At 36.6% G+C, this 26,216-nt stretch overlaps 1 protein-coding gene across 1 annotated transcript in view; it reads right to left on the reverse strand.

The window, feature by feature from the left end:
* The window catches only part of LOC107666903 (ETS translocation variant 4-like), a 26,072-nt gene extending 12,087 nt beyond the window's left edge, over positions 1–13,985 (reverse strand). Inside the window, exons 1-5 of the mRNA XM_016458414.1 lie at positions 13,731–13,985; positions 13,059–13,149; positions 12,782–12,829; positions 6,418–6,471; positions 5,179–5,269 (exon numbers count right to left, since the gene is read on the reverse strand). Of these exons, the coding sequence (XP_016313900.1) occupies positions 5,179–5,269; positions 6,418–6,471; positions 12,782–12,829; positions 13,059–13,149; positions 13,731–13,787 (341 nt within the window). The 5' untranslated portion in view covers positions 13,788–13,985. The remainder of the gene's footprint in view (positions 1–5,178; positions 5,270–6,417; positions 6,472–12,781; positions 12,830–13,058; positions 13,150–13,730) is intronic.
* Between the last annotated feature and the right edge of the window lie 12,231 nt (positions 13,986–26,216).

Genomic DNA, 26,216 nt, shown 5'->3' on the forward strand with positions numbered 1-26,216 from the left:
CTAACCTTCTCTATCATTAGCGGTTGTAATTACATCAGCAGATTCGGCACATTCGCGATAGAAAAGCGGCACTTTCACGTTATGATATTACAACTGTGAAATTACAAACAAAAAATACACATTCTGAGACATGAACCGAAATGAATTGTGAATTCTATTAACATTAAATCATCCTCCTCCCATTTTCACCTCAAAATTATGGAGAAGCTGTGCCTCCCCTGCCTCCCCCGACGAGCCGCCACTGACTATTATAATAATCCAATTAAAAATAAATTTTAGACACCCTTATTGTAGACATTACAGCACCGTACCAATATTAAAAGTCCAGCTGATACTGATAAGCTGATAATTACTTGAATGGTCAATATTAATATTTTATACTAATTTGTAAATTAAAATCAAAACAGTGAAATTAGAATTTTTTTTTTTATATATTTTTGAAAGTCTGTAATGCACACCGTGGCTGCATTGATTTGATCAGAAAATGCAGTAAAACAATAATATTGTGAAATATTTTTTTTTCAATTAAAAGAACTCTTTTCTATTTTAATAAATTTCAAAACGTAATTCATTCCTGTGATGGCAAAGCTGAATTTTCAGCAGCATTTACTCTAGACTTCTGTTTCACATGATCCTTCAGAAATCCTTTTAATATGCTGACTTAAAATCAAGTAACATTTATTAATTAACAGTTGTGCTGCTTAATATTTTTTGTGGAAACCGTGACCTTTTTTCAGCATTTTTTATCAACAGAAAGTTCAAAAGAACAGCATTAATTTGAAACCGAAAACCTTTGTAACATTATAAAGGTCTTTTTACTGATACTATTGATCAGTTTAATAATGTATCCTTGCTGAATGAAAGTATTACTGATCCCAAACTTTTGGTAGTGTGTATAATGGCTTGGTGAGCATTACAAAGTTGTTTTTCAGCTATTTCTTTCATGGAGCTTTTCATGTTTCTTTCATGAGCTCTTGTAAATCCACCATAATTGAAATGATCAGTGGAAAGTCCTGGGAGGGATGTGGATGATAGAAAGGACTGTTCTTTCAGCCAGAGGTTTTGCAGAAACAATGCTGTTATCTCAGCACAGTACAGCGACACATGGCAGATATGTTGTGTCCATGTAAACACGATCAGAATGAAAGAGAGAGCAAGCGAGAGAATGCAAACAAAAAAGGATGTTCTGGCCTCTCTCAGATGGTGAATGGCCAGGGGTTTGCCATAAAAATTGTACTCTGCTCGCTTGGGTTTGACTGTCACTTCTGAGTGTCAGCGACTTCCCCTTTGAGTTTCAGATAGCATATTGATAGCTCAAAAATTGTTGGCAAACTTGAATGACAAGATAAGTAAAAACCATCAGACAGTCTCGTGTTTAGCTAAATTTTGTTCTCAACATGTCTTTGTTTGAAAACACTTTTGAATGCTTAATGTGTTTAGTGTTTTTGTATAGTAAATGTCATGCTGTGATTGGGTGTGGACAAGACTGGCTGACTAGGTCTGAATGGCAAATGACACATTTCTTTTAACCACACGGTATCAGTTCCCTTTATGATTGATTTTTTTTTTTTTTTTCTGATGACATGACATGCTTTGCCAAGAAAAGAAATGCATCATCCGTCTTTTAACAATGAATCATTAAGCTATTTTAACATTACCAAAAGATTAACTTTGGAAAAACTAGACGAAAGTGAAAATGTGAAAGGTGGGTGACCATAATTTGTAAATGCAATAGAATGATGTCATCCATCGCAACATGATATTATTTTATGCATGCGTTCATGTGGAAAGAGTAATCAAACTCTCAACCTCACATTCGTCAGCCCTCAATATATCGCAGTCCACTCTTAATGTTTAATGCATATATTGATTTTCTGCTCATTGCAGAAATTATATAAGGAACTCTACTGTAAAGAATGGAGACCTGCAGAGAGATGGGAGATAACACCTGCTCATTGAATTTCTGTCAAGCCGGTGAGAAATACATTTCAATCAGTCTCACCGAGCCCCATCTGGGACGATATCTTAATTATACACAGCGATAGAGAAACACTCAAGCTTTTTTTTCTTATGCTGCCTGATCTACTTCTGAGATCACCCTGGATCAATAGATCCATCATTGCTTTTTCAATACGAGATGTGGCCTGTCGCGTTTCAGCAGAACTGATGCGAGATTATGCTGAAACAATGGACTGAGCTAAGTGATTTAGACTAGTGATGACTTGCACTATTTAGCTGGAAGAGACTATGTCTCCAAACTCTGTCTATCGCATTGCGCTGGAAATCTCTGATGTGTGTGGACGTGTGTATGTTATGTTACATATGCTCTGTTATCATTAGCCCCCACCTCAGTTTCTTTTCTATGAAGCAGGAGAAGGGAGGAAAAAACCCCTCTTTGAGAGGAGGGAGAAAAGGCAATTTCCTGGGTAGGTTTAGAGTGTTTGCCCCGCTGCTTCTGTCCGCACCGATGCAGTAAAATACACACTGCTGTCCATTCAATGCCTCAGCGGCCATACCTCAGCCTGGGAAGAGAATGTTCTAACTTCTTCCAACAGCAGACCGGAGCACGAGCTTCCAAATTCATGTTTTACATAAGTGTCTGAGCTGCTGTTTACTGGCACTTACAGTCTGGCATGTATCCACCTACAAAAACATCCTAAAACTTTGCAACTGCTGGTTTCGAACAAGAATTGCTCTTATAAAGTTTTAGACTTCAGACTTTCAGAAGAAAGGTAAAACTTTCCAGCAAGATTGTATATGTTAACATTAGTTACCACAATAGTTATGAACTAAAAATGACAATACTTAAATATAGAATTTATTAATCTTGGTTAATTAATTTTCGAAAGAAGTCTTTTATGTTCAGCAAGGCTGCATTTATTTGATCGAAAATACAGTAAAACAGTAATAATGACATATTATTACAATTTAAAATAACTTTTGAATAAAAGTATGAAAGTTTGAATAAAAGTTTTCTATCTTAATTCCTGTATTTATTTTAAAATGTAATTAATTCCTGTGATGGCAAAGCTGAATTTTCAACAGCCATTACTGTAGTCTTCAGTGACATGATATTTCAAAAATCATTTTGCTGCTCAGGAAACATTTTATATTATTATCACAGTTAAAACCAGTTGTGTTGCTTAATATTTTTGTGGATACCATGGTACAGTATATGTTTTTTTTCTTTCTTTCTGATTCTTTATGAATAGACAGTTCAAAAGAACAATATTTAAAAAATGGAATTATTTTGTAACATAAATGTCTTTACAGTCACCTTTTGATCAATTTAATGCATCCTTGCTGCATAAAAGTCATCATTTCATTTTTTTTAAGAAATTACTGACCCCAAACTTTTGAACAGTTGTCTAAATTTATAAATTAACATGAACTGAGATAAATGTTGTAAAATAAAATTGATTGAAATAGTTCATTATACAATACATATTGTAAATTGTTAGAAAGAGCAAGCAAAAGAGAGCTAAGAACTGAAAGATAGGATGAAAAAGTGAAAGAAAGAAAACAGTAAAAGTGAAAGAAAAAGAGCAAAAAGTGAAAGAAAAACCATCAAAGATAAGAAAAAGAGACAAAGAAAGATCGAAACAACAATAGAAGAGAAAGATGAAGAGGCAGAGAAAAGAAAAAAGATGAAGAGGCAGAGAAAATCATCCCTGTAAAGCTGTGTTGAGCGCAGCTCTCAGTCAGTCCAAATCATGAATGGAGATTCCGTTTTCTCTTAATGTGCTGCCTCAGCCAGTCCCTCACAACCAGCCCATTCATAAAAAATGTGGGGCTTAAATGTGCGCGTGCGTCGGTGTGTGTGTACGTGTGTGGCTCGTTTCACTGCAGAAAGTTAGTGAAAGAGGAAAGCCTGGCCCCCTCTACGGGGTAAAATGACTGGTACATTTTTGGCACACTTGAGGATGTTTTTGCAGACTTTGTTGCATAGCAGCTGTATTTTGGAAAGTTGAGAACTGTAGAGCTGCATATTTTGTTTGAGGAGGGGCGGGGGTCGAGCACGACAGCACAATACAGTGATATATCAGACACGTCGAGAGAGCTAACGGAAGTGCAAACAGGCTTGAGACTGTAAATTCAGAAATCCCTTTGCACATCTCTTGTGTTTTCATCTCTCCTGCTCTTTTTCCTGTAGACTTCTCTTTTCTGGGACTGGATTTATAGCCACAACTTCCTATATTACAACAAGGCACAAAACCAAACAATGGCTCTCACTACACAGCACTTGCAGGATTAACTCACGTCTTGGAACACTCAGCATTGAGACAGAGAGAACAGAAGAGAAAAGGCAGCCTAAATTATCACATTTTAGTTCAGTTGGAGGGGAAACAGGATGGGGGTGGGGTTAAAACCTCCATTCAGAAAAAGGAACCATGAGGGTGGAGTCAGTTCTGCTCTTGGGCATTTTCATGAATGGGAGAAAGAATCCTGTTCTTTGAGTGCCATTACAAGCAGGACAAAATCCCCCTGTACTAATCAATACTATAAAGAGAAACAAAAGGGTTTAATTTTTGATATTTATATTTGTTGGGATGAAACTAAAAAGTACATGTTCACAATTACTATTTGACAAAAAAAAAGAAAAAATGTACCGTTTTAATTTATTACAATTTATGGGAAGTTTTGTGTTTGCTTTGTGATCTCTTGTTCTGATTCATTTCCTTTGGCTATTCATTTTCTACAGCACTGTCTAGTTTAAAGTCTAGAGGAGTCCTTTTAAAGCATTTAACATGTTAATGATTCCCTAACTAGTCAAACTAATCATTTTCACATTCATATCCCAAGTTCTGAATGACAGTTTATGTACCGAGGATGTACCAAATTAGTTCCATCCCCAATAATGACAAACAGGTCACAGTTACGCCAAATGGAGACTCTCAATGTGGAAAAACGAGATGGATGGGGATAGATTTGCCAGATGTGCAGGTGTTGCACAACAGCATGTCCAGCACCTCCCCCACTTCTTTAATCTGGCATTCCGCTCTATCCCAGAGTCTTAGACTCACGGTCGTGCCCAGACGGGAAATAACTTGACTGGCAAAACAAGCGAACACTTGATGCCATGTATCTTGTTTTCCCTCATGTGTTTACAGACAAAAGGCCAAGAGACAGTTATGAAATGTAACATGCTGGGACGATTTAGCAAAACATCTGACTCACCTGAATGTCATGATAATCTTAGTGCGTTTGAACCTAGCAATAGGGAGGAGGCTGTGTTTGGATCTTAGCTGGTGGCATAAACTGACCCACACTATAAGGACCACAAACGTGGGAGAATATATTTTTGTGTATAGCTGCTTTGTCAACTCAAGGCTTTTTTTTTTTCAATGAGCGACCTCAAACGGCGACCAATTCATGAGTTATTACTCCATTACGTCTAAATGAAAGGGTGGGTGTTGCTGTCAGTCAAAGCTTTGCTCCACTTAACTAATGTGACAGGCCTGTCAGCCTGAACTCCCAACTCCTCTGTGACTATTAGGAAAGGCTGTCAATGGCAAAGAGCACTCGTGATTGGTCATGTCCTGATGGGGTTAAGTAGACATGACCCTTTCCTGCCCCAGAGTTCATCTCCACTTCCTTCCCCTCATTGTTGCACAACAGACAAGAACAATATGTTATGGGGAGCATCTGTCATTAGAGGTCAGATCTAGAATGGGGTACTATAGCACTGTTTGCACACATGAGTTTTGGGATTGCGACTACCCTGCGTCTTTTAGCAAGCCACTGCCCGGTTCGTGTCACTGAAAAAAACAAGATCTATGACTCATACTATGAACTTTGCAACCCTTGAAAAAATTGTCACCATAACAAACTTGCCAGCGGGGTAAAGGCCCAACCCAATATGTTGTGAATGGCTGTAACAAAAGGTTCAAGGGGAACTGTTTACAGAGCATGCACCACAAAGCCCGGCACGCCATTGACAGGAGACACAACAAAATAAGGATTGCAGTTGAAAAGGCGACCTTTGCATTGTGCGGTAGGAATTTGCTTTCCCATTTACACCTCTGTCAGACACAAAAAGGAAATCTTTGTGCTTGACTGCTGAATGATCTTTTACCGGCTTCCTTAGCTGCTCAGTTGAGTCTTTCAGGCACATGCAAATGGAAGGTGCTCTTTAGTATGAACATCCAAATACGTCAGTGTAAGTGTAGTAGGTCATGTATCGTGTGTTTCTGTTATGCAGAGGCTGAGAACAGGACTGTTCGTCTGAAAATCTCCACGCCTCAGCCTCCAGCAGTTTGTCAATCAGTCACTTTCTGGACAAATAATTGGAGGACAAACCTACTTCCTCTTCTTTATCTATATCTTTTTGTTTTTGTCATTTTTCTCAGCCTCTCAGGTTTCATGTTCATTAATGTTCATGAATAAGACGTAAATCAAAAGGAATGATGTACTTACAGTTCTCTGAGTGGAAGTCAGGAACAAATTGCTCATCGCTATCAGGAACTTGAGCTGCAGAGAACACCAAAATGTTTAATTAAGCATTCTAAAAATATGTACTAATATATTCACATATATGACATATGTATAAAAAATTATGTAAGAAAACAAATTATTCTTTATATTCTTTTATAAAACCCAAATCTAAACCCAGAAGGCAGATACTTTTAAAGTTTTAACACAAAGCAGAGATGCAATTTTCAGAAATATGACTATAGATACTAGAACTGCTGTTTCTGTTGTAAAAATTAAAATGAATTAAAAAAAAATCTAAATGTAAAATATAAGTAAATAAAATGAATTTATAACTATTTTTGAAATCAAGAAAAAACAATATATATATGAGGATGTTTACTCTTGTCTGGAGTCCCTCAGATATTAAATACAACCTTATAATTAAATGTTAAATATGTTATATGACCCCAACCAGACTTTGAGGGTTAAAACATTTTTTTTTAGTATAGTTTGGATTTATATTTTCCTGTGTCTCCTCCTTTCTGCCCCTGCTAACTCAGAGATCAGACTCAAATTAAAGCTGCAAGCAGCCTTTAAAGGGCCCTCGCATCCGGAGCCACTTCCACCCGGTGGCCTTAGGAAATCAGTGAACGGTGGGCAATATGCGTTTAAAGTGGTAAATATAGGAGGAATATGTCAAAGTAATTTATATGTGCCAAACTTCCTGCTGCCAGCTGGTGGCGCTATGACTATAACTGAATATTGGCATGTAGATGTCTTCAGGCCAGGACTTTTATCAAACATGTGAAGTTTGGTGCAGATTGGTATGTTTGAGTTAGTGTAAAACGTGGCATGTCCTGTTGCCAACAGGTGGCGCTATGATTATAACTGAATATTGGCCTTTAGATGTCCTCAGGCCAGGACTCTTATCAAACAAGAAGTTTGGGGCAGATTGGTCATTGCATATTTTAGTTAGTGTAAAACATGACTTTTCTTGTTTCCAATAGGTGGCACTATAAATTATAACTAAATATTGGCATGTTGATGTTTTCAGGCTAGGACTCTTACCAAACATGTGAAGTTTGGGGCAGATCTGACATTGCATGTTTAAGTTAGTGTAAAACAAGTAATTTCCTGTTGCCAGCAGGTGGCGCTATGATTATAACTTAATATTGGCCTTTAGATGTGTTCAGACCAAAACTCTTATCAAACGTGTGAAGTTTGGGGCAGATTGGACATTGTATGGCTGAGTTACAACAACGTCATTTTCATGGCGAAACATCGAACTTTGTCAGGCCACCACGGACACGCACTTTAACGAAAACTGAAGATCTTCACAATTTAACATGTTGATGTCATTAAATCTCTAGGAGTTTGTTACAGCGTAAAACATGCCACTTCCTGTTGGCAGCAGGTGGCGCTATGACTACAACTGAATAATGGCATGGGCATGTGTTCAGGACAGGACTCACTTATCAAATATGTGAAGTTTGGGGCAGATCAGACATTGTATGCTGATGTAGACATTGTTATAGCAACTTTCTGTTTCATGGTGAAACATCGAAATTTGTCAGGCCGCCACAGACACGACCTTCGACGAAAACTCAACATCTTCGCAATTTAGCATTGCAAAGGCCTTATGATTACACTCACCAAATTTGAAGATGATCCGATTAAAACTGAGGAGTTTGTTATACGACGTCTGAAAATGGCAAAAACTGCACAAAGAGGAAATTCAAAATGGCTGACGTCCTGTTGCATTTAGGACTTCGCACCAAGATACTTTTTTGTAGGTATTGGGACATTACATGCATGTACCAAATTTCGTACACGTACGTGAAACATAGCAAGAGGGGCACTTCGTTTAATTTTTATTGATGGCGATATCGAGCCATTTTGCCAGGCCCAATTCTGAAACCCATATCAGATGTATATTTTCACCAGTTCTGATGCGTTTGCAAAGTGTTGTGACTTTTTGAGCATGTTCAAGCCCTCAAAATGCGATTCACTTTGGAGAAGAAGAAGAAGAAACAGAGCAATTCCAAGAGGGTCCTCGCATCATTGGTGCTCGGGCCTTAAATATGTTTTCAAACCAAGTCATTTTTCTTGAGCACACAAAGCCTAAATGGACACTGTGATTTGATGAAGGTATTGGCTGTCCATTAGCCTAGCCTGTGTCTCACTTCATCATCCCTGTGAAACCTGAGTTACTGCCTCTGCACAGCCCGTGACCTTCACCTCCACTTTTCCATGTGCCAGCACTTTTCCACAGGCAGCAGATCAATATCACCACTGAGTGTGTGTGTGTGTGCAGATATCTTGATTACTGCCGAATTCCATCAGATGAACATTAGATGGGCTATTATTACCCTTGTATCAAAATTTGCTCTCTCCTTTTATTTTGTATTTGTATTTTTGCCTTTTTTTTTTTTTGCTAGTATTTTTGACTATGTCAGCTTTACTCATATTACTTGTACAGTTTTATTTTTTAATTTTATTCTTTATTTTAATTTCTTATTTATTTTAATTGATTAAATTTGTATTTATTTATCAATTTTTATTTATTTAAAAAACATTTTTAAGGAGCACCAGTGCTGGTTCTGGCATGCGGAAGGGCTCAAGTTATCAAATTTAGATGTAAATGGGTGATTTCTGCCAAATCGTTATGCAAAACCTACAATCCAATTATCAATGATAAAAATGTTGCATAGAAATTTAACTTGGTTCATGTGCACATCCGGCACCCCACATCTGTATCATATACAGGCCTTATTTACATAATAAGGAGTGATCAATGTCAGACCACAAGAAGTGATGTCCTCCCCCTACCCATCACCAACACTCTAGCTGGATCCTGCTGATGGATTTACAGTCTTTCGGCTGATAGCCAATTACCTCGCTTATCCATCGTAAGCATGTTTCAACAGAATAAGAAACGATTCAGAAGAGAGCAAATGTAGCAGCGTAGCATTAATACTAAATGTATCTTCCTGCCCACATAGAAAAAAAAAACTAAAAGACATTCTCAGACAATGTTGGTCAGCTCTGCTTGGTGAAGTGTTCTGGAATTCATCACCTGCTTTGAAGTTTTGAATGCTGGCTTTTAAGGTCATGTAATTGTTTGAGAAGAGATAGGGAGCGAGGGAAAGAATAGAGAAAATAACTAAGGTAAAGTAGAAGAAAAGTGCAGTTTCTAAAGTTTAATGAGCCTCAGACAAAGAAAAGATAGCTTTGATCTTTTTTTTCATATTATCGAACTATTGGCATGCGTATGATTGTAAGATAAATGTTTCTGGCATTGTGTACAGTCATTTCTTTGGTGTTTATGGCCAAATTAAATGTGGATAGATTCTGTTGAGCTTCAAATGACTATGTTTCTTTAAAGGTCATGCTGGGTGAAATCTACGGACACAAGCAATGGATATGTCTTACATACTGATTGCATAATAATGTACAGTAACAATCAATAATGTCCCATAAAGGGTATTAATAATAATATGCGGATTTGCTGACTTTACTTTTTGTGGATTTGTACATTTGCAGACTGGTTCAATAATGGAATATGATTCCAAGGACTGCCACTCAATACAGTTGGACAAAAAGCCTTGACAAGTCATTGTTATTATGCTAATAAATAAAATAATAAATAAAAGTTGAGTTGTCCTTATTGTATTATAGTTGTGCTAAAATGTATCCATATTGATGATGGCGACCTTGAATTTCCTGTCATAGTTATATTGCTTTTTCTTCTTCTAATTATTATTTTTTTGGGCTAAGTTGCACAAGTAAGGCTTGTTCTCAGATTTATTCCACACCAATATCTCAAAGCACCATAAAATATTTGCCCTCAAAGCCTGAATTTAATGCAAATGTAATGTAAGTGGTGGCCTTTATCTAAAATAATAATAATAATAGTGTATTAAAACTAAAAACTTGATGTGTTTATGGCTCAATAAAAGGCACAAGCAAAAGAAACTTGGGTTCTTCCCCTTTATCCACTGTTCTTTTTTTATTCCTGACATGCAATAGCTCTTAGTCATGCATGCTCCTATATGACAGTGACACTTGTTACACACTTCTTTTTTTCTTGGGCATATTCTCTCTCCGCTTTTAACCAGTAGTCCATGAACACAGAAACCAGAACATTGGGAGAATTAAATCCATCTCTTTAACATTAATCTGGCACTTCCTGTGTAACGGAAACCGTACTGATGCCCCTTTGAGCATGCTCAAAGAAATGACATTAATTTCATAGATGCTGCTCTTATCCTGTTGCTATACTGTAATTATATTAGAGTCATTTAAGTTTTTTTTTTTCTGCCCCGAGGAGGATTAGTAAGGCTGTTTTTATGAGTCAAAGCTGAAGCCAATATTTGGCCCACCATCAGACGTGCTTCAACTTCTCAAAATTGCATGTGCTTCAAAAGGAGAACATGCAATTTTTAGGCAGATAGAAAAAAAACAGTTTACTGTGAGTCCCTCAAGCTTTTTAGAGTTTCCAGGGCTGACTGAAACCAACCCGATCTCTCTCAGTCTAGTTCGTCTGTGTGTGTGTAAGCAAACACATACATGGTCACATCAGACCGTGTGTCTGTGAATGTCTGTGGGAGTCTGTGTGTGTGTGTGTGTGTGTGTGTGTGTGTGTAAGAGAGAGAGAGTTTATATATTTGTTTCAAGTCAGTGAGCTTCCAGAAACATCCTGTCAAGGGCTTTGAAATGCAAGTCAGCACAAGACTAAAGTTTGTCTGTGCAAGCATGGAGACATGTTTCCTTTTTCTTTGAGGGAACCTGAATGACTTATTTTTTAGTTCAGCAGGTCCTAGGAGGAGCCAGGAGGTCTGTCTTAAAATGTAAAGAATACTCACATGATTGGACAAGCTTTTCTATTAACAACTTGTGGCCCCCTTCTATGTTTTATCTTAGCCTTTAAAGTGCAAAATCCCTGCAGCAGTGTCTGTTTTAACAATATATTGAATTACTCATCATAACCACCTGATTATAAGCCATTCCCTCCGAAAAGAAGAAAGAAAAGTTCACGGCCAGGAAAAATGAGACTGCTTTTAAAGAGCAAGTGTGTGTGAGCAATTAAAGTGCTCTCAAAACACTATAATCACTGTTCAAACTTCATAGCTAAAGTGTCTTTCTACTTCACCTGTTAAACTTCCGTGTTCTTCTCTATTGTTCCTGGTTTCTGGTCATTGAAAAATGTCCCTGTCTCCTGACTGATGTGTGAAGTTCACAGTTTGACGCTGCATAATAATAGCTGATAGTTCTGCTCTTAGGATGATGCAATTTATTGAGAACTCTTATTTTGTTTTGCATTTTGAAATCCTTAAAATATTCCATTAACAACATTGAGGGATTCCTGTAAATGTCTTAATGTTTAAATCAAAATGTATATTTAATTTAAATAAATGAAATAAAAATATTAAAATTAATATTTAAAAAATCCTTCAAGTAATGTTTTTTTTCTGTTTATAATATTGTGTTATTTCCCTAATTCATTCCTTGAATTTAAGACTCTTAGGTGTTATCTGAAGATAATGCATCTCATATTTGCCATATGTCATCTTAACTGTATGCAATTACAACCAGGATGTGTTAATTTCTGATAAAGCATAAGATAAAATGATGCATTAACATTCTTTCCAATATAAGCTCAACGTGGACAAAATCATTGTTTATCATTTCATTTTTAAAATTGCATTTATATCACCTTAATTATTATCTTAAAATACACATTAGGGTTTGCTATCGGACAGATGTATAATTCATTCAGAACAGCGGGGTTCCAGCCACCCGGTCTCATTGAGAGCAGCCTTTGTGTTCTCCACACTCTGACATGTACACAGTAAATTGTTTCTGGCAGGGTTCATTTCAACTATTTGCCTCCTGACTGTCCAGCTTTGATGCTGTTTGTTTGCTTTGCCTGAGTGTATAGGCTTTAAGAGCCTTTGTCAGGACTTTCCAAATAAAATGTAACCAGCAGCATTGTGCAATCAAGGCATTTTTGTAAACTTTAAAAAAGCAACACATTTACAGCTATACATTGACACGATTGTCCTGATGTACAGTAAATCTTAAATTCAGGCATTAAATACTGTATTGGACTATCACACCTATTAAAAACCTTTTCCTCCTAAATTTCTAAAATGAAAACATGAATTATTTCTAACAGCTGTCTTGCCTTATTAAGCAGATAAGCCACCTGATTCTAAACCTTTCTATTGTTTTTGTTTTGTAAATCTCACCAAGCAGCGTGAACTTGCTATAGCATGTCCTCCTGTGACATTTCCTTGCTCACTGCCACTAGAGGGACATATTTATTGCAATATAGACACAGTACATGCTTAGAATAGGCGCATACCTTCAGTGAGCCATGTCTCCTGAAGTTGGCTTAAATCCTGAAAGAGATCTGAAATGAAACAGAAATCATTATCACCCTGATCTATTTTTCCATACCAGCCTCAAATAATTCTTTCCTTTTTTGATATATACATCATCTGTTTACCAGAAAAATTGTTCTGACATTTTGATAAATTAGCTTATTCACTTGTAAAATCTGCCATTTTAAAGACACCGTCCTGACAATATACAGTGTAGATAAAACATTATGAAAATTTTAAACTTGCTTGCTACTTTACCTTCGGATTCCTGAGGGGGTAATTCGGTGTCCATGTATTTCCTTTTTGTCGCCATCAACAGTCTATTTAGGGGCCCATTTCCTTGCGACCTCTACAAAACAGAAACTACATTATGTAAGCGAAAAATACATACACAGAAAATAACTTCAGAAGCATGAGGATGGATATTGATTTTAAAATCCACTAGAGAACCTAACCAATTTTAAAAGAAATAGTCAAAGTGATAATTTCTCTATGACAACAAGGTACAAAAATACTGGATACTGTCAAGACTAAATCATTTTTTGGCATACATAGTGTGATGGTTATTATGCCCATTCTACATCAAAACTGAATTCACTGCAGTGCCTCTCACAATAGCAAATAGTCACAATTCAAGCATCCTGAAAAGGGAAGTTTTGATTTCCTTTTAAGTAAGAATTCACATCTGAGAAAAGCGTTTGCTGAGAGGATTAAACTTTACCTTTTGAGCACAACGTACAACATATGGAGAAATATAATTATTAGTAGACTAATTGCGACAGTTTTACTTGGTTTCAGCCCAAACTGAAAAGAGTTTTCAGCGCAACAGCGCTTGCTTAACTCAAATCACATGCAACGACGACAGAGGAACAGCACAACATCCCCGCATGAAGCCCAACGAAGCTTTGAAGTGAATAAAGCCATACTCACATTAGCTAAAGTATAAGGCACTTGCTGGTCCAGATATCCATCCATTTTATAATCCATGCCTTAACCGTTTGTGGTCATTTAGGCTGTGTTTTAATGAGATCCACGCAGACTGAGGGGAAGGAAGACGGACAGAGGCAGCAGCAGCACTTTGTGAATGGAGCGCGAGAAGGCTGCATACGTAATGAGCTCCATTCACAAAAAAAAACAGCAGCGTGCGTACAAACACTCTCTGGTCTCCGCTAAACCACAGTCTGGACAGCTCGAGACATGTTTTTGCTTCATTTGAGGCAAGACGCTATTGTCTAAAGAGTTTACAAAGGAGTTTGTGGGTGAAAAAATGTATACGTAGTATCTTATAGCTAACTTGTATATATGCCACGTCCGCTATCAGATTATGCTAGTATAGTGAAAGAATCATATTCTTCATCATCGAAACGACGAAAAATGTAAGAGATTATATTGTTTTATACATTTATATTAAGTTTCAGTGATGTTATACAGTGTAAGAACGTATTTGTTTTAATTCATTTAGCTTACCATAATAATTAGCCATTTCTAACTATTTTTCCCTGCAGGATCACTGTAGGTTGCAATTATAAAAGTTCAGGCAGCAATAAAACTTAAGCTTTTAATTTTATAACCCAAATTTCAGTGGGATATACAGTGTATGTTTGTCGTATACAGTGGATGTGTGGCCTCAATACGTTGATTAAAGAAAAAATATATTCGCTTTTCTTAAATCATACTGCTGACTTTAACTTGCTTTTCTTGCTGTCGGGTTTTCGCTTTGTAGGAAGGATTTTGATTGGTGGATTTTCTCTTTCAAGAGCTCAAATTACCTTTCTTTGTCCTTCCTTATGAATGAAGCCTTTCTGCGCATTCCAACCAATCAGATTCAAGGTTTAACAACCGAAGGCGGAGCTTGCGTTCTTTTAGCCAATCGCGGCTTGAGAGTCCCAAGGGCTTTCCCTAGTACGTTTCCAGTTGTTTTTCATTCTGAAAAAAAGGGGAAAGTCAAGGAAGGAAAAATGCCATTCATAAAAACTTGCCCCAGCAAGAATGTTTTTATGGTTGTTTTCAGCGTTTGCTCTATTAACAACAGATACCGCTTGTGAAAACATCACGTGGTGGCTGCTGGGCGCGGAACAGCAGTGGATGGTTGCAATCTCGTGTATAAATAAGTGTACACTGGCAGCGAAATGCGCAAACAGCGACATTTACTTTCCATTATAAACCAGAATAACCTGTGCAAAACAATGACGTTCTTTAGTGCATTAAACCGCGCGTAAACAGCGTTGTGGAACTTACGTTTTTCTGTATTAAATAGGCTGGTATAGCCTATTGTGTGTGTGTGCACAGGTTTTTCTACACTGGTGGGGACTTAAACCTGAATACACAGCAACTCATGGGGACTTGTGTCCCCATGGGTACAAAAGCTTATAAATCATACAGAATGAGTTTTTTGAGATTGTAAAAATGCAGAAAGTTTTAAGTGAGGGGTAGGTTTAGGGTTGGTGTAGGGCGATAGAAAATACAGTTTGTACAGTATAAAAACCATTACGCCTATGGTCCCCACAAGGATAGTGAACCGGACATGTGTGTGTGTGTGTGTGTGTGTGTGTGTGTGCTATAGGTATTTAGTTCAGGACACTACAAGTTTTAATTTCAGAAAAAAACATTTTAAATAGCATATTTTAAAGGGGTCATATGATGCTGCTAAAAAGAACATTATTTTTATCAGTATTGTATAATTAAACAAAAATAAAACAAAACGTGGCAAAATGTGTTTTTGACCGATATATCACTTACAGCTGCTTTTGTCTTTTTCTTACTGTGTAAGGCAGCTCTCTGAACCTGAACTGCTGGTCACAGAACCTAGACTGTGTGTGTTTTCAGTTAGTGCCAGTCATCTATGTGATGTGAGAGATGAATGAGAAATATAAGGAGCCAAGGAGGTTGTTCCCCAGCACACACACAAACACTCCTCCCCATCGAAGGACAATCCCTCCATTCTTTCTCAGCTCCTTGTCAGGGCAATGTTTACTCATATATGTATGCCTTTGATTAAAAAGGGATAAAAAGATTTCCCGAGGGTAAAGTAGGCTAAATAAAGTATTAAAAAGAACATTAAGCATTAAAACATTAAAATAACATGAAATAACGTAAAGCCATAGCTTACAATGAGTCACTCAGTACTTTGACCCCCTGTTGGGTTTTCCATTATCTCCCTTGCCAGGGCTGAGCCATGTGTTCAAACCATGAAACGTATGCTCACATTTTCCTGCCAAATATTTATCTTTTCTCTTTACCACTGTCTCATATTTGCAGTTTATAAAATATATAAAATTTGTGCATGCACGTACATATTTAAGCATGCATGATACACTGTATGAGACAACATTCCACTTTCCAGATCATAGACAATAATAAGGCTATTGGTGTCCAGTGGGGCTTGTAGCATTTACAGTAAACAGGAAGTTAAGTGTGTGCACAGGCAGGCGCTTGGTAAGGTGCTGACCCTGGGATGTTTACAGTGCACCGAGGGTGCGAGGAAGGGCAGCTCGCCGGGCTGGGCCATGTCAACTGGAAGAAGATTCCCAGTGCAAACAGTGCCGTGTGAAACTCGGGAACAGAGTGTGCAGGCAAAGGCAGGGGACAAACATTTTCTTCGATTCTCTACTAAATAGTACAACTAAAAATAATCCCCACAGACGTGCTGGCCACTGACTTATCTGACTTTCTTTTTATGCCACGTTGCCAAATTTGGAGCTGTGCTGCTTTGTATCCTGTACAGCAGAAAATAAGGCATCTTGTGTGCACTTCCTCTAATTTCCTTCAAACAGTTTTAGTTGATTTTAAATCCTGCATGTCTATATTTCTATTTAAGGATATTTGGGATTGGACACATCATCATGGGTGCTTGAAACAATTATTGAGGCTGTAAAAGCTGTGTTCACCTTGGCTACATTTGGGTTTGTAGGCATTGTAGATGCTTGAAACAGTTTATTGTGGCTGTACAATTTAGAAGCACCTCTTCCATGAAAATAGCAGATATGAATGCTAGCATAGAGGAGAAAAGGAGCGGATCAGGCTGTCTGTTGCTCTGCCGTCTGTTGTTAATCATAGTGTGGTGTGATGGCAGACACTGTGCCAGATTTACACTCTCTGGCACCGGGTCATTGTGTCACACTGTCTTTGCCTGCTGCTCTGCACCAGTTCACATTAAATCATTTCTTTGTAGCTACAGTGGAATTCTCAACACTGTGGGATACTACAAAATGAGATGCATCGAGGATTTAAATTTGTATTTGTACGTTGTTAAAAAAATAAAATATGGTTGTCAGACATGTACCTTAAACAATAAGGTTGCAACATTGAAGTTTTACAGATTGAACTTAATTCATAGTGTTTTTTTAAGAAATAAGTTATACCAAATTTCTAAAACCTGTTTTTTAACTGACAATCACCTTAAAAACACAAGTGGTAAAGAGAAAGCCATGATGAATCAAAGATTACCACAAGTATCCTTTTCCACAAATACTAAACATGGTAACACAATATGGAAGCCTGCTTTTCACCACCAAATAAAACATAAAAAGGTAAGTGTGACTTTTTATCTCATAATTCTACTTTTTTTCTCACAATTTTGAAATGATCTCACAATTCAGACTTAGTTTTTCGCAATTCTGAGAAAAATTGTGAGAACTGCAACATAAAAACTCAGAATTGCAAGATTTAAATTCTGATTTTACCGAGTTTATACAGAGTTCAAATATACAGGTGCATCTCAATAAATTAGAATGTCATGGAAAAGTTCATTTATTTCAGTAATTCAACTCAAATTGTGAAACTCGTGTATTAAATAAATTCAATGCACACAGACTGAAGTAGTTTAAGACTTTTCCACGACATTCTAATTTATTGAGATGCACCTGTAATTGTGAGATATACACTCATAATTGCGAGAAAAAGTCAGAATAGTGAGATAAAAAGTCACACCTTTTATTTTTTATTATTCTGTGGCTGAAACAAGCTTCCATACACACGACACTAACTAATACATTAAACATTAATTTAACAACATAAGATGTAACATAAGACCATAATATACATAACTGATAAGAAAAAACTAAGAAAGAAATAATAAGAAGGAGGGAATGTTTTGTTAACTGATTAACATAGCACGTTTACAGTCTTTTACTGTTAAAATTGCAATAATCTTATACAATGTATCTGTTTGTCTTTGTTTCTGAATGTCTGAGTATCACTGTGCCCTTCTACAGCAGAACCACTGTGTGGATGTGTTTTGAAGCGTGCCTCTGTCTATATTTTTGTAGGTCTGATGGGCATTTATGTGCACTTCGATACCGGTCTTTGCCTTTTATTCATTCCTGCTTGGTGTTTGGCCGTTGCCAGGATGCCTTCCTATGTCAGACTAAGCAGGAAATGCCTCCGCTGGCATCTGAGCAGGCATTCGCGGCTCGATCCAAGCATGGCCCAAGCACCTGCAGCCTCATTCTCCTGCCTCAGACAGAGGCCTGCTTGTTTGTCAACAGGCCCTGTCCCTGTTAAAGTCAGGGTCTCTCCGTAAGCTCAGTGCCATAGAGGAACAATCAGACTGGCACAATAGGCCTGTCCTCCAGCGAGATCTTTCTGATGCCCACACAGCTGCACCAGCCCAGCTGAATGTATACATCAGACATAATGACCTTTCCCTCTTATTCCCTCTGACAGCTTTTCTCTGGCTGCCAGCAGCACATCAGGAGTCCGTGGAGTGTGTTCTAAATCTGGTGGGATTGGGGCAGTGTGAAGACACAGAGGAGTGTTGTTAGCGTCTCTGACAATGTGGCTTTTGTTTACATGCTCAATTGTTGGTTCAGCCAACTAGCTGACATTTCCATTTATATCCCATTTTCCAGGCCATTTCCATGCTAATTTAAGGACAAAACAAAATCACATGTACTTCAGCTATAGTGATCCACTTGTGTCTGGGCCACAGAAGGAGCCGTGGGGTATAATGATATCAAAGTCTTAAAAACTGCCACGCTAAAGCAACTCATAATTTCTGTGTTACAATTTGTAATCCAATATTTCATATTATCACTATGTCTGTTATACTGTTAAAGTCTCAAGGCAGTGGTTCTCAACCTTTTTGACTCTAAAGCCCCCCAATGTGAACAACAATATTCGAAGACCCCATGACTTTTCCAGTCGCACTCTTAAAAATAAAACTTCTTTATTGACATCTGTGAAGAACATCTACGGAACCTTTCCATTCAACAGTTCTGTATTGTGGAAAAAAGGTTGTTTAGATTATTGAAATGTTCTTCACACTAAGAAAAAATGGTTCTTTTAAGGACTGTTCACTGAAAGGTTCTATGGTATCACTGTGAAAATGCCCTTTTGGAACCTTTATTTTTAAGAGTGTGTTTGTGATTTACTGGATGAGGATTTTTACAAATATATATATATATATATATATACACACATTTTATTTTTACTCAATTTCTATTAAATAAAATATTTATGTGCATGGCATAACTTAAAAAAATGCATATTCATTTTTAAAAAGCTCATGGAAATGTTTAAAAATTGATATGACTTTTCCTGGTCAAATTACACTTTTAAATTTAAACTTTTCATATATTTCATATATCCAGGTTTTCCAAAAAAGTGGGAACCCTGGTTCTTCAAAAAGGGGAGGGGGTGAATTAAAATAAAAAATGCTTAATTTTTTAGTTGTTTTCAAGTCATCATGTGGCCCCCTTAGATGTTTGCTGAGGCCCCTGGTTGAGAACTACTGCTTTTAAAATCACTCTGTGGCCATATTGGTAATGGCTCCAGGCAGCTATTTTCAGTCACGCTAGTTTACATTTCCAAAACTGTTGATTAAAATTATGTTCAAATAACATATTTCAAATCAGGAATAAAATCTGACGACAATGGAGTCATGAAGCGTGCTTATATAGCTCAAGTAGTGCAAAAGAACTGATTTTGCAGGCCAGTTTAGCTAATGCTCATGTTAATAAAAAGCAAGTAAAACAAACAAACAGGTTACTGCCTCTTTTAACTGTTAATTAGTGTTAAGATTTCTCACATTCTGCCTTTTGTAGTCACAAAATTAAGATTTGAAACGTGTATAAAGGAATAAATGAAGGTCTGAGCTACATGTGGTCTGTGAATTTAAGCTGTTAAGTATGAATAAAACAGTGGGCCACTGGAGTTTTGGCTCTGTTTGTAATCACTGAATAGCAATTTTCATCCATATTCTTTTTTTTCCCATGTTGAGTTTTCTGAAGGGATTACTGTAAAGTCAGTTCGATTTTGAGTTGTAATTAGTCTGCCTTCGTACAAACAGAGTAATATAAACAATGTCTCCAGATTTTCCCCTAAATGAGCACAAGCCCATTTGGGAGTGCAAACAAAAAGATTTGAGCGTTTAATTGAAGCTTATCCGGTTTTGTGTTGCCTGATAACATTCAGCTTGACTACAGATGTATAACTTGACACCCTCTTACAGCTGAGAAAATATGTATTTCAGTGGGTTTCATCGATTCAGTTTATAATTTATATAGCATTTTGCATTTATGTGCATATATGAAAAATAAGACCAAAACCAACCTATTCAGCATTGCTGTTGAAGATTCCTAAAAAATTCTTGTGTATAGTCTCCTAATCCAATGTGTACTTGTTTTAAGGAGCTGGCATTAACTTTCTCCAAACCTTGTCAATCACAACAAAGGACATGCATGTGAGGAATGGTGTGAACATTTGACTATGTTAAACACAGGCTTGCCTTGAGCTCTGGTCATGAAAGGCAGCTGGGATCTGCATGTCTGCCATGTGGGACCTGTGCTCTAGTACAGTGGCATTTGTTTATGGGAAGCATTCAATGCTAAAAATGCCTCCATATTTCTTGCAGTCCTCTGTAATGAAATGTGTCCACATGGAGTGATGGCTCACACTCACTGAAGAAACAGGTGACAGGTCAGTGTTTGACAAGAAAGAGTGCTACATTTTAGCATTAAATCAGCCGAGTACTGAAATGAGAATAAATGCAACCAGCTGCTCATTTTATTAAGAATTTGATCACTTCTATTTATGATTCATATAACAAGCCTCTAGATCAGGGGTGGCAAACTCTGGTCCTGGAGAGCCGCAGCCCTGCAGAGTTCAGCTCCAACCCTAATTAAATCTCACCTGCCTGTAGCTTCCTAGTAACCGTTCAGACCTTGATTAGCTCGTTCAGGTGTGTTTGATTAGGGCTGAATCAAAACTCTGCAGGGCTGCGGCTCTCCAGGACTGACGTTCGCCACCCCTGCTCTAGATCAAGTAGGGTTAAACGGAACAAAAAGCCTCTGGGAAAAGGCTCTTTTGATTTTATTTTTCTCCTAAAACACTAAAAAGCTACAAAAATAGCTACAAATGTACTTTAAACATGACTATCATTATGAATTGCTAGTTTCCATCACATGCAATAACAAATGTATATTTATTAGTAGAAGTAGTAGTATATAATTTAATTATTATTTTAATTATTATAATTTATAATAATAATAATTATTATTATTATCAATATTTATTAGTAGTAGTAGTATCACCAACGCCATCAACGATTGTAATACTAATTATTAAGTTATATAATATAACTATAATGTTAATAATTTAATAATAACAATAATCATAATAATAATAAATTAAACAAAATACTCTCCTACACATATTTTTGTCAATATGCAATGCAAAGAGTTCCAAAAGCATGAGGTCATCATATGCAATAACAGATGTTTGATTTTGTGGTAATTTATTCTAAAATGTACAATTTATTAAAATTATGCTGATTTACAATAATAATAATTATTATTATTAAATTATAATGCATTGTTATAATATTAATTAGTTATTAATTAATTCATTAATAATCATTAACATTTTCTGTTAGAACAAATTATGTTTGTTCATCAATAATCAATAAAATGTATATTTTGGGAGGAGAAAAAGGATGATATTTTTTCTTTAAGGTAGACCTTTAGTCCTGTTGTTCCCAAACAGAAAGCAAAACTGTCTTTTGCTTCACTTAAGCGTTGTGCTATATTAAATAAACATCGCCCTCTGTGCCAGGAGTGCAGCAGGTAGCTTGTGACTGATCTCAGACTTCTGTTTAATGTCAGTAAATGAAGTCAGTGGTATTTGAAGGCATGAGCTCATTTTTCCATTCATGCTGCACAGAAAGCCAGTGTAAAAGACACCTCCACTCAGAGTGAGTGAGAGAAGCTCATCTACTTCAATTTAGATCATTAGATGAGTGCACACCATCATGTTTTTCTCACCTTCCCGAAACCTCACTCTTGATATCACCACTGGCACAGAAAGATGGACACACACACTAATATACATCCATTTTATTCTTCATATACAAGTTCATCCACTTCCCCATGTAATTTCACAATAATCTGATTGTAATTTAGGGCTGCATATCAAACAGTGATGTATTCAACATCAAAATGGTCTCCATCACCCTCTCTTCAACTCCACCTTATCCATCAAGCCATGACATCAGCCCTTGTCTCGGTTACACATCCTCCCCAGTGTCCTGATGGCTGAGATAAAGCAGGAAAGTCACTGATTAGCTGGGAATCTCGTTACATGGTGTAAAAAGCAGCGACTAGTTCTCTCTGTGTACATTTTCAAAGAAAGGTATCAGATGCTAAACCTTCTTGTGACCCCTGTAGAGCGAGAAACCAAATTCATCTTGGGTTAAATGAGGAATAAAGTGTATGTATCCAACTTTGATCTCTTTGATGTTCAGAAGGCGATGATTCAGTTATTCAGTTATAGTGAGCATAAGATGTCTGCTGTATTTAGCCATTGAATATCAAACACAGCACCTGCTACATTCACCTGCTTTGTCCTATCTGAGCAGCCAATGATCACTGATGGCCTTACATCAAACCTGGAACACTGAATACAATAACCTTTGTTTATGATGCTTTCATTAAAAACAAACAAACAAACAAAACCTAAAATAGTTTAAAACACATGTGCCAGGTGTGCTCATGGTACTCAGGTCTTGTATTGAGTTCATGCTGGTTTCATATGGCTTTGAAAAACAGTTAAAAAAAAAAAAATGTCCGCAATGTCATGTGGTGTAACCATCAATTAAAATATAACAAAAAAAAAGGTTTAAAAACATTTATAAGTTAAGTTATACATTTATAAGTCAAGGTCAAGCTATATTCTAAGCCCAAAGGGCTTTTTTTTTTTTTTTTTTTTGTGCAGCATGACAAGTATGAGAACATAAAACCAAAACCAATAAAACATTAATTACATAAAATACATGACCTTGATTAATCTATTATCTTTTTATTTTATTATTTATTATTTTTTTAATTATTATTTAATATTTTTGTTTATAATTTTGTCTGCATCTTTCTACATGTTGGTTGCACCTCATGACTTTAATTGCGCAGATAACCGTTTTTTTCAAATATTAATAAGCAGTGAAGTAATTTTTTTTTTTTTTTAAAATAATATTACAAAATTAATTTTAAAACTACGTAATAAGGTTTTCTTTACAAGCCTTTCATTCTTTTTCCTTTTTTGGCCTTATGTGCCTCAAAAATATTTAAAACAAATTTTAATTTGGAAATGAAAAACATGCTCATCAAAGAAATGTATCATTTTGAATAATTAATAGATCTAGACATAAATAAAAAGAATGTTATGCTATTGTCCCTATTTGTGCCAAAGATATTTGTAGTGTGAATGGGTGGGTCTGACCGGCTGTGTGTATATTTAGCTATTCAATTACACTTGCTATTGCATAATCACCGGAGATTCAAAACAAGTCACGTCGCCGCTTGTTATTTAAGCCCTTTGGAGAACCTGTTTGTGTAGAGCATCACAGTTCGTGGGAGAATAGGATTCATTTCACCTTCAGGTATTGCCACTGTAACAGCCGTTTCTTGGGATATCACATTCTGTTGTATCTTCACAAATAGACTTGCAAAATCTTTTTGTCTCATGTGATTTAATGTTTTTATTTATTTATTTATTTTTGAATATTACAGTATTGTTCTGCTCATGTGGGACAAAGTACCAAGGTTAATCTCTGCTTTGTTACCCCTGCATGCTCTGAACAGAATTGTTGGGCACATCGTCTTTCATTGAGGCTATCATATCTCATTCAGCCCAGGGCAAACTGGGAGTTGGGAGCATCTCCTGTTACCCATAACTGAGCGTCCTGCCACTGCCATGATGAAAGTCAATACAGCCTCTGTAATGCTCAAAGGTGGCAAAATAGGCTTGTGTCATTGAGCAAACATTAGACAGTTATGTACCCACATCGTCATCATTCCAGGCCCGAGCATTCTCACTCTTACATTTATATTTCATTGGATGTCAGCAGGAACAGATGGGGTCATTCAGCAAAAGTGCTAGATAAGGTTTATGGCTCTATCGCTCAGCAACAGAATCCAATGAAATAAATCCAGAGGCCTATTTGTTGGAGGTGAACATGAGCTTAGCTCTGTGGGTTTTCGGTAAAGCACCCAACTTCCGCTATATACAATTGAGCTGTATATATTTATTAAAAAGAGAGAAAAACGTCAGTTTCCATGTATTTGCAGAGGCGGGGATAAAGCTTACTTTATTCATTCATTATGGTTCCTCTCATTAGACTAATTCAACTGAAAGTGTGTTTTAATTGCATCATATCGATGTGTTGTTTTTGCAACAAAAGCAATACTATATGGGTCAGTTAACTCTGAGATCATTGTAATCTCACACCATTAATGTGAGCACACTGACCTTTAGGTTTCAAACTACAATAGTTGTGGTAAGAGGCGCCACCATGTGGTCACTATGAGAATATTCTGTCCTGAATTAACTTGTTTGTACAGTACTTTTCACTTCAAAAGATGTTAATTGGTTGATTGGTGGATTACTTGGATTATTGTGATGTTTTTATCAGCTGTTTGGACTCTCATTCTGACGGCACCCATTCACTGCAGAGCATCCATTGGTAAACAAGTGACGTAATGCTTAATTTCTGCAAATCTCTTCCGATCAAGAAACAAACTCATCTACATCTTTGATGGTCTGTGGTCGATAACATTTTCAGCAAATTTTCATTTTTGGGTGAACTATTATTTTAAGGCTCAGTCATTTTAAATATCTATTGCATGTATAAATATAGCCTATATACAAAATAATATATATAATTTTTTCTTTAATCAAGTCAACTAGTGAATTTGCTTCTTTAGTACTTTTGCTGGTATATGCATACGTTCTCCAGTAGATGGCAGGGCAACATGAGATGTCCGTATATCTCACGAAATTAATATTTTTGTGTTGTAATTTAAATAGTTCTATATAAATTCATAAATGTAGTATATCAGATGGTCAGAAATATGCTCTGGTCAAACTCACGTAAACTTTATTAATGATAACTTATGTTTAGACAGTGTAAGAACATTAATAGGATGAAAGCACAGAGCTAAAGTTAAGAGCTTACATAGCTTTTGAGATATTGAACAGAATTCATATACTGTAATTTATTGCTACATATGTGTGCTGCTGTTTTCCCTCCGAAATGATGTCATTAAGCTCCTGGCTTTTGTCTGTTAAAGTGATATTGCCAAGTCTAACATGATTGAAAGTGATATTGAGGATGTAGTAAAAATCTATGAAATATTAGTAAAAAAAAAGGAGGACACATATATAATTTTTCTTCTTTCTTTAATCAAATTCATTTTCAAATCATGAATAAATTTGAAAGTTTTTATGATTTAAAATTTTTAAAACTTAGGAAAAGAAACTTGTACAGCACACCATGCATGGAAATCCTTGTCATGATCCAAATGTAAAATAGTCATCATTTATAAGTTATTTATGGTTGAACATCAATGTTGAAAGTATGTTTGTGTGTTTGAGTGCGATAAGAAGAACGCATGTGAGAAGAAAAAGTATTTGCACTAACCTCCTTACATCATCTAGCTCAGCTAATTTGTACCTGTGATTGGGAGCAATCCATGGAAAACCAGTGATGTCTTGTTCTTTCCAGAACTTTCAAAACCAATTAGACTTTAACCTCTGAATGTACACAGAGACACACATCCACGTATACATTTACTGCATAATAATCCTGTATAAACATTAAAACCAATCTTACCTAACCAGGGAAATTCAATATCTTTAACACATTCACCAGGTTGTAAACATTTAAACCCATCTGTCAGGCCTGTAGATCAGTCATTTGACTTTGAAAACATTTCATTTCTGTGCTCTGTTTCTCCCAGCATGCACCTACACTTATCATCTCCTCCTCTTGCTTTCATTTTCTCCCTCTCCATCTCTTTCATTTGCCCTCTGTTCTTTTCCCCCTTCCTCACCAAGTCTCCCCCATCTTTGCTGAAATATGGACAGGAAGATGAGTGAAAGCCAGCCTGTAGTGAACCACATGGGCCGTGTGAGAAGCCCGCAAGG

Source organism: Sinocyclocheilus anshuiensis, unplaced genomic scaffold, assembly GCF_001515605.1.
Source record: "Sinocyclocheilus anshuiensis isolate Anshui unplaced genomic scaffold, SAMN03320099.WGS_v1.1 scaffold1160, whole genome shotgun sequence".
Taxonomy (NCBI): domain Eukaryota; kingdom Metazoa; phylum Chordata; class Actinopteri; order Cypriniformes; family Cyprinidae; genus Sinocyclocheilus; species Sinocyclocheilus anshuiensis.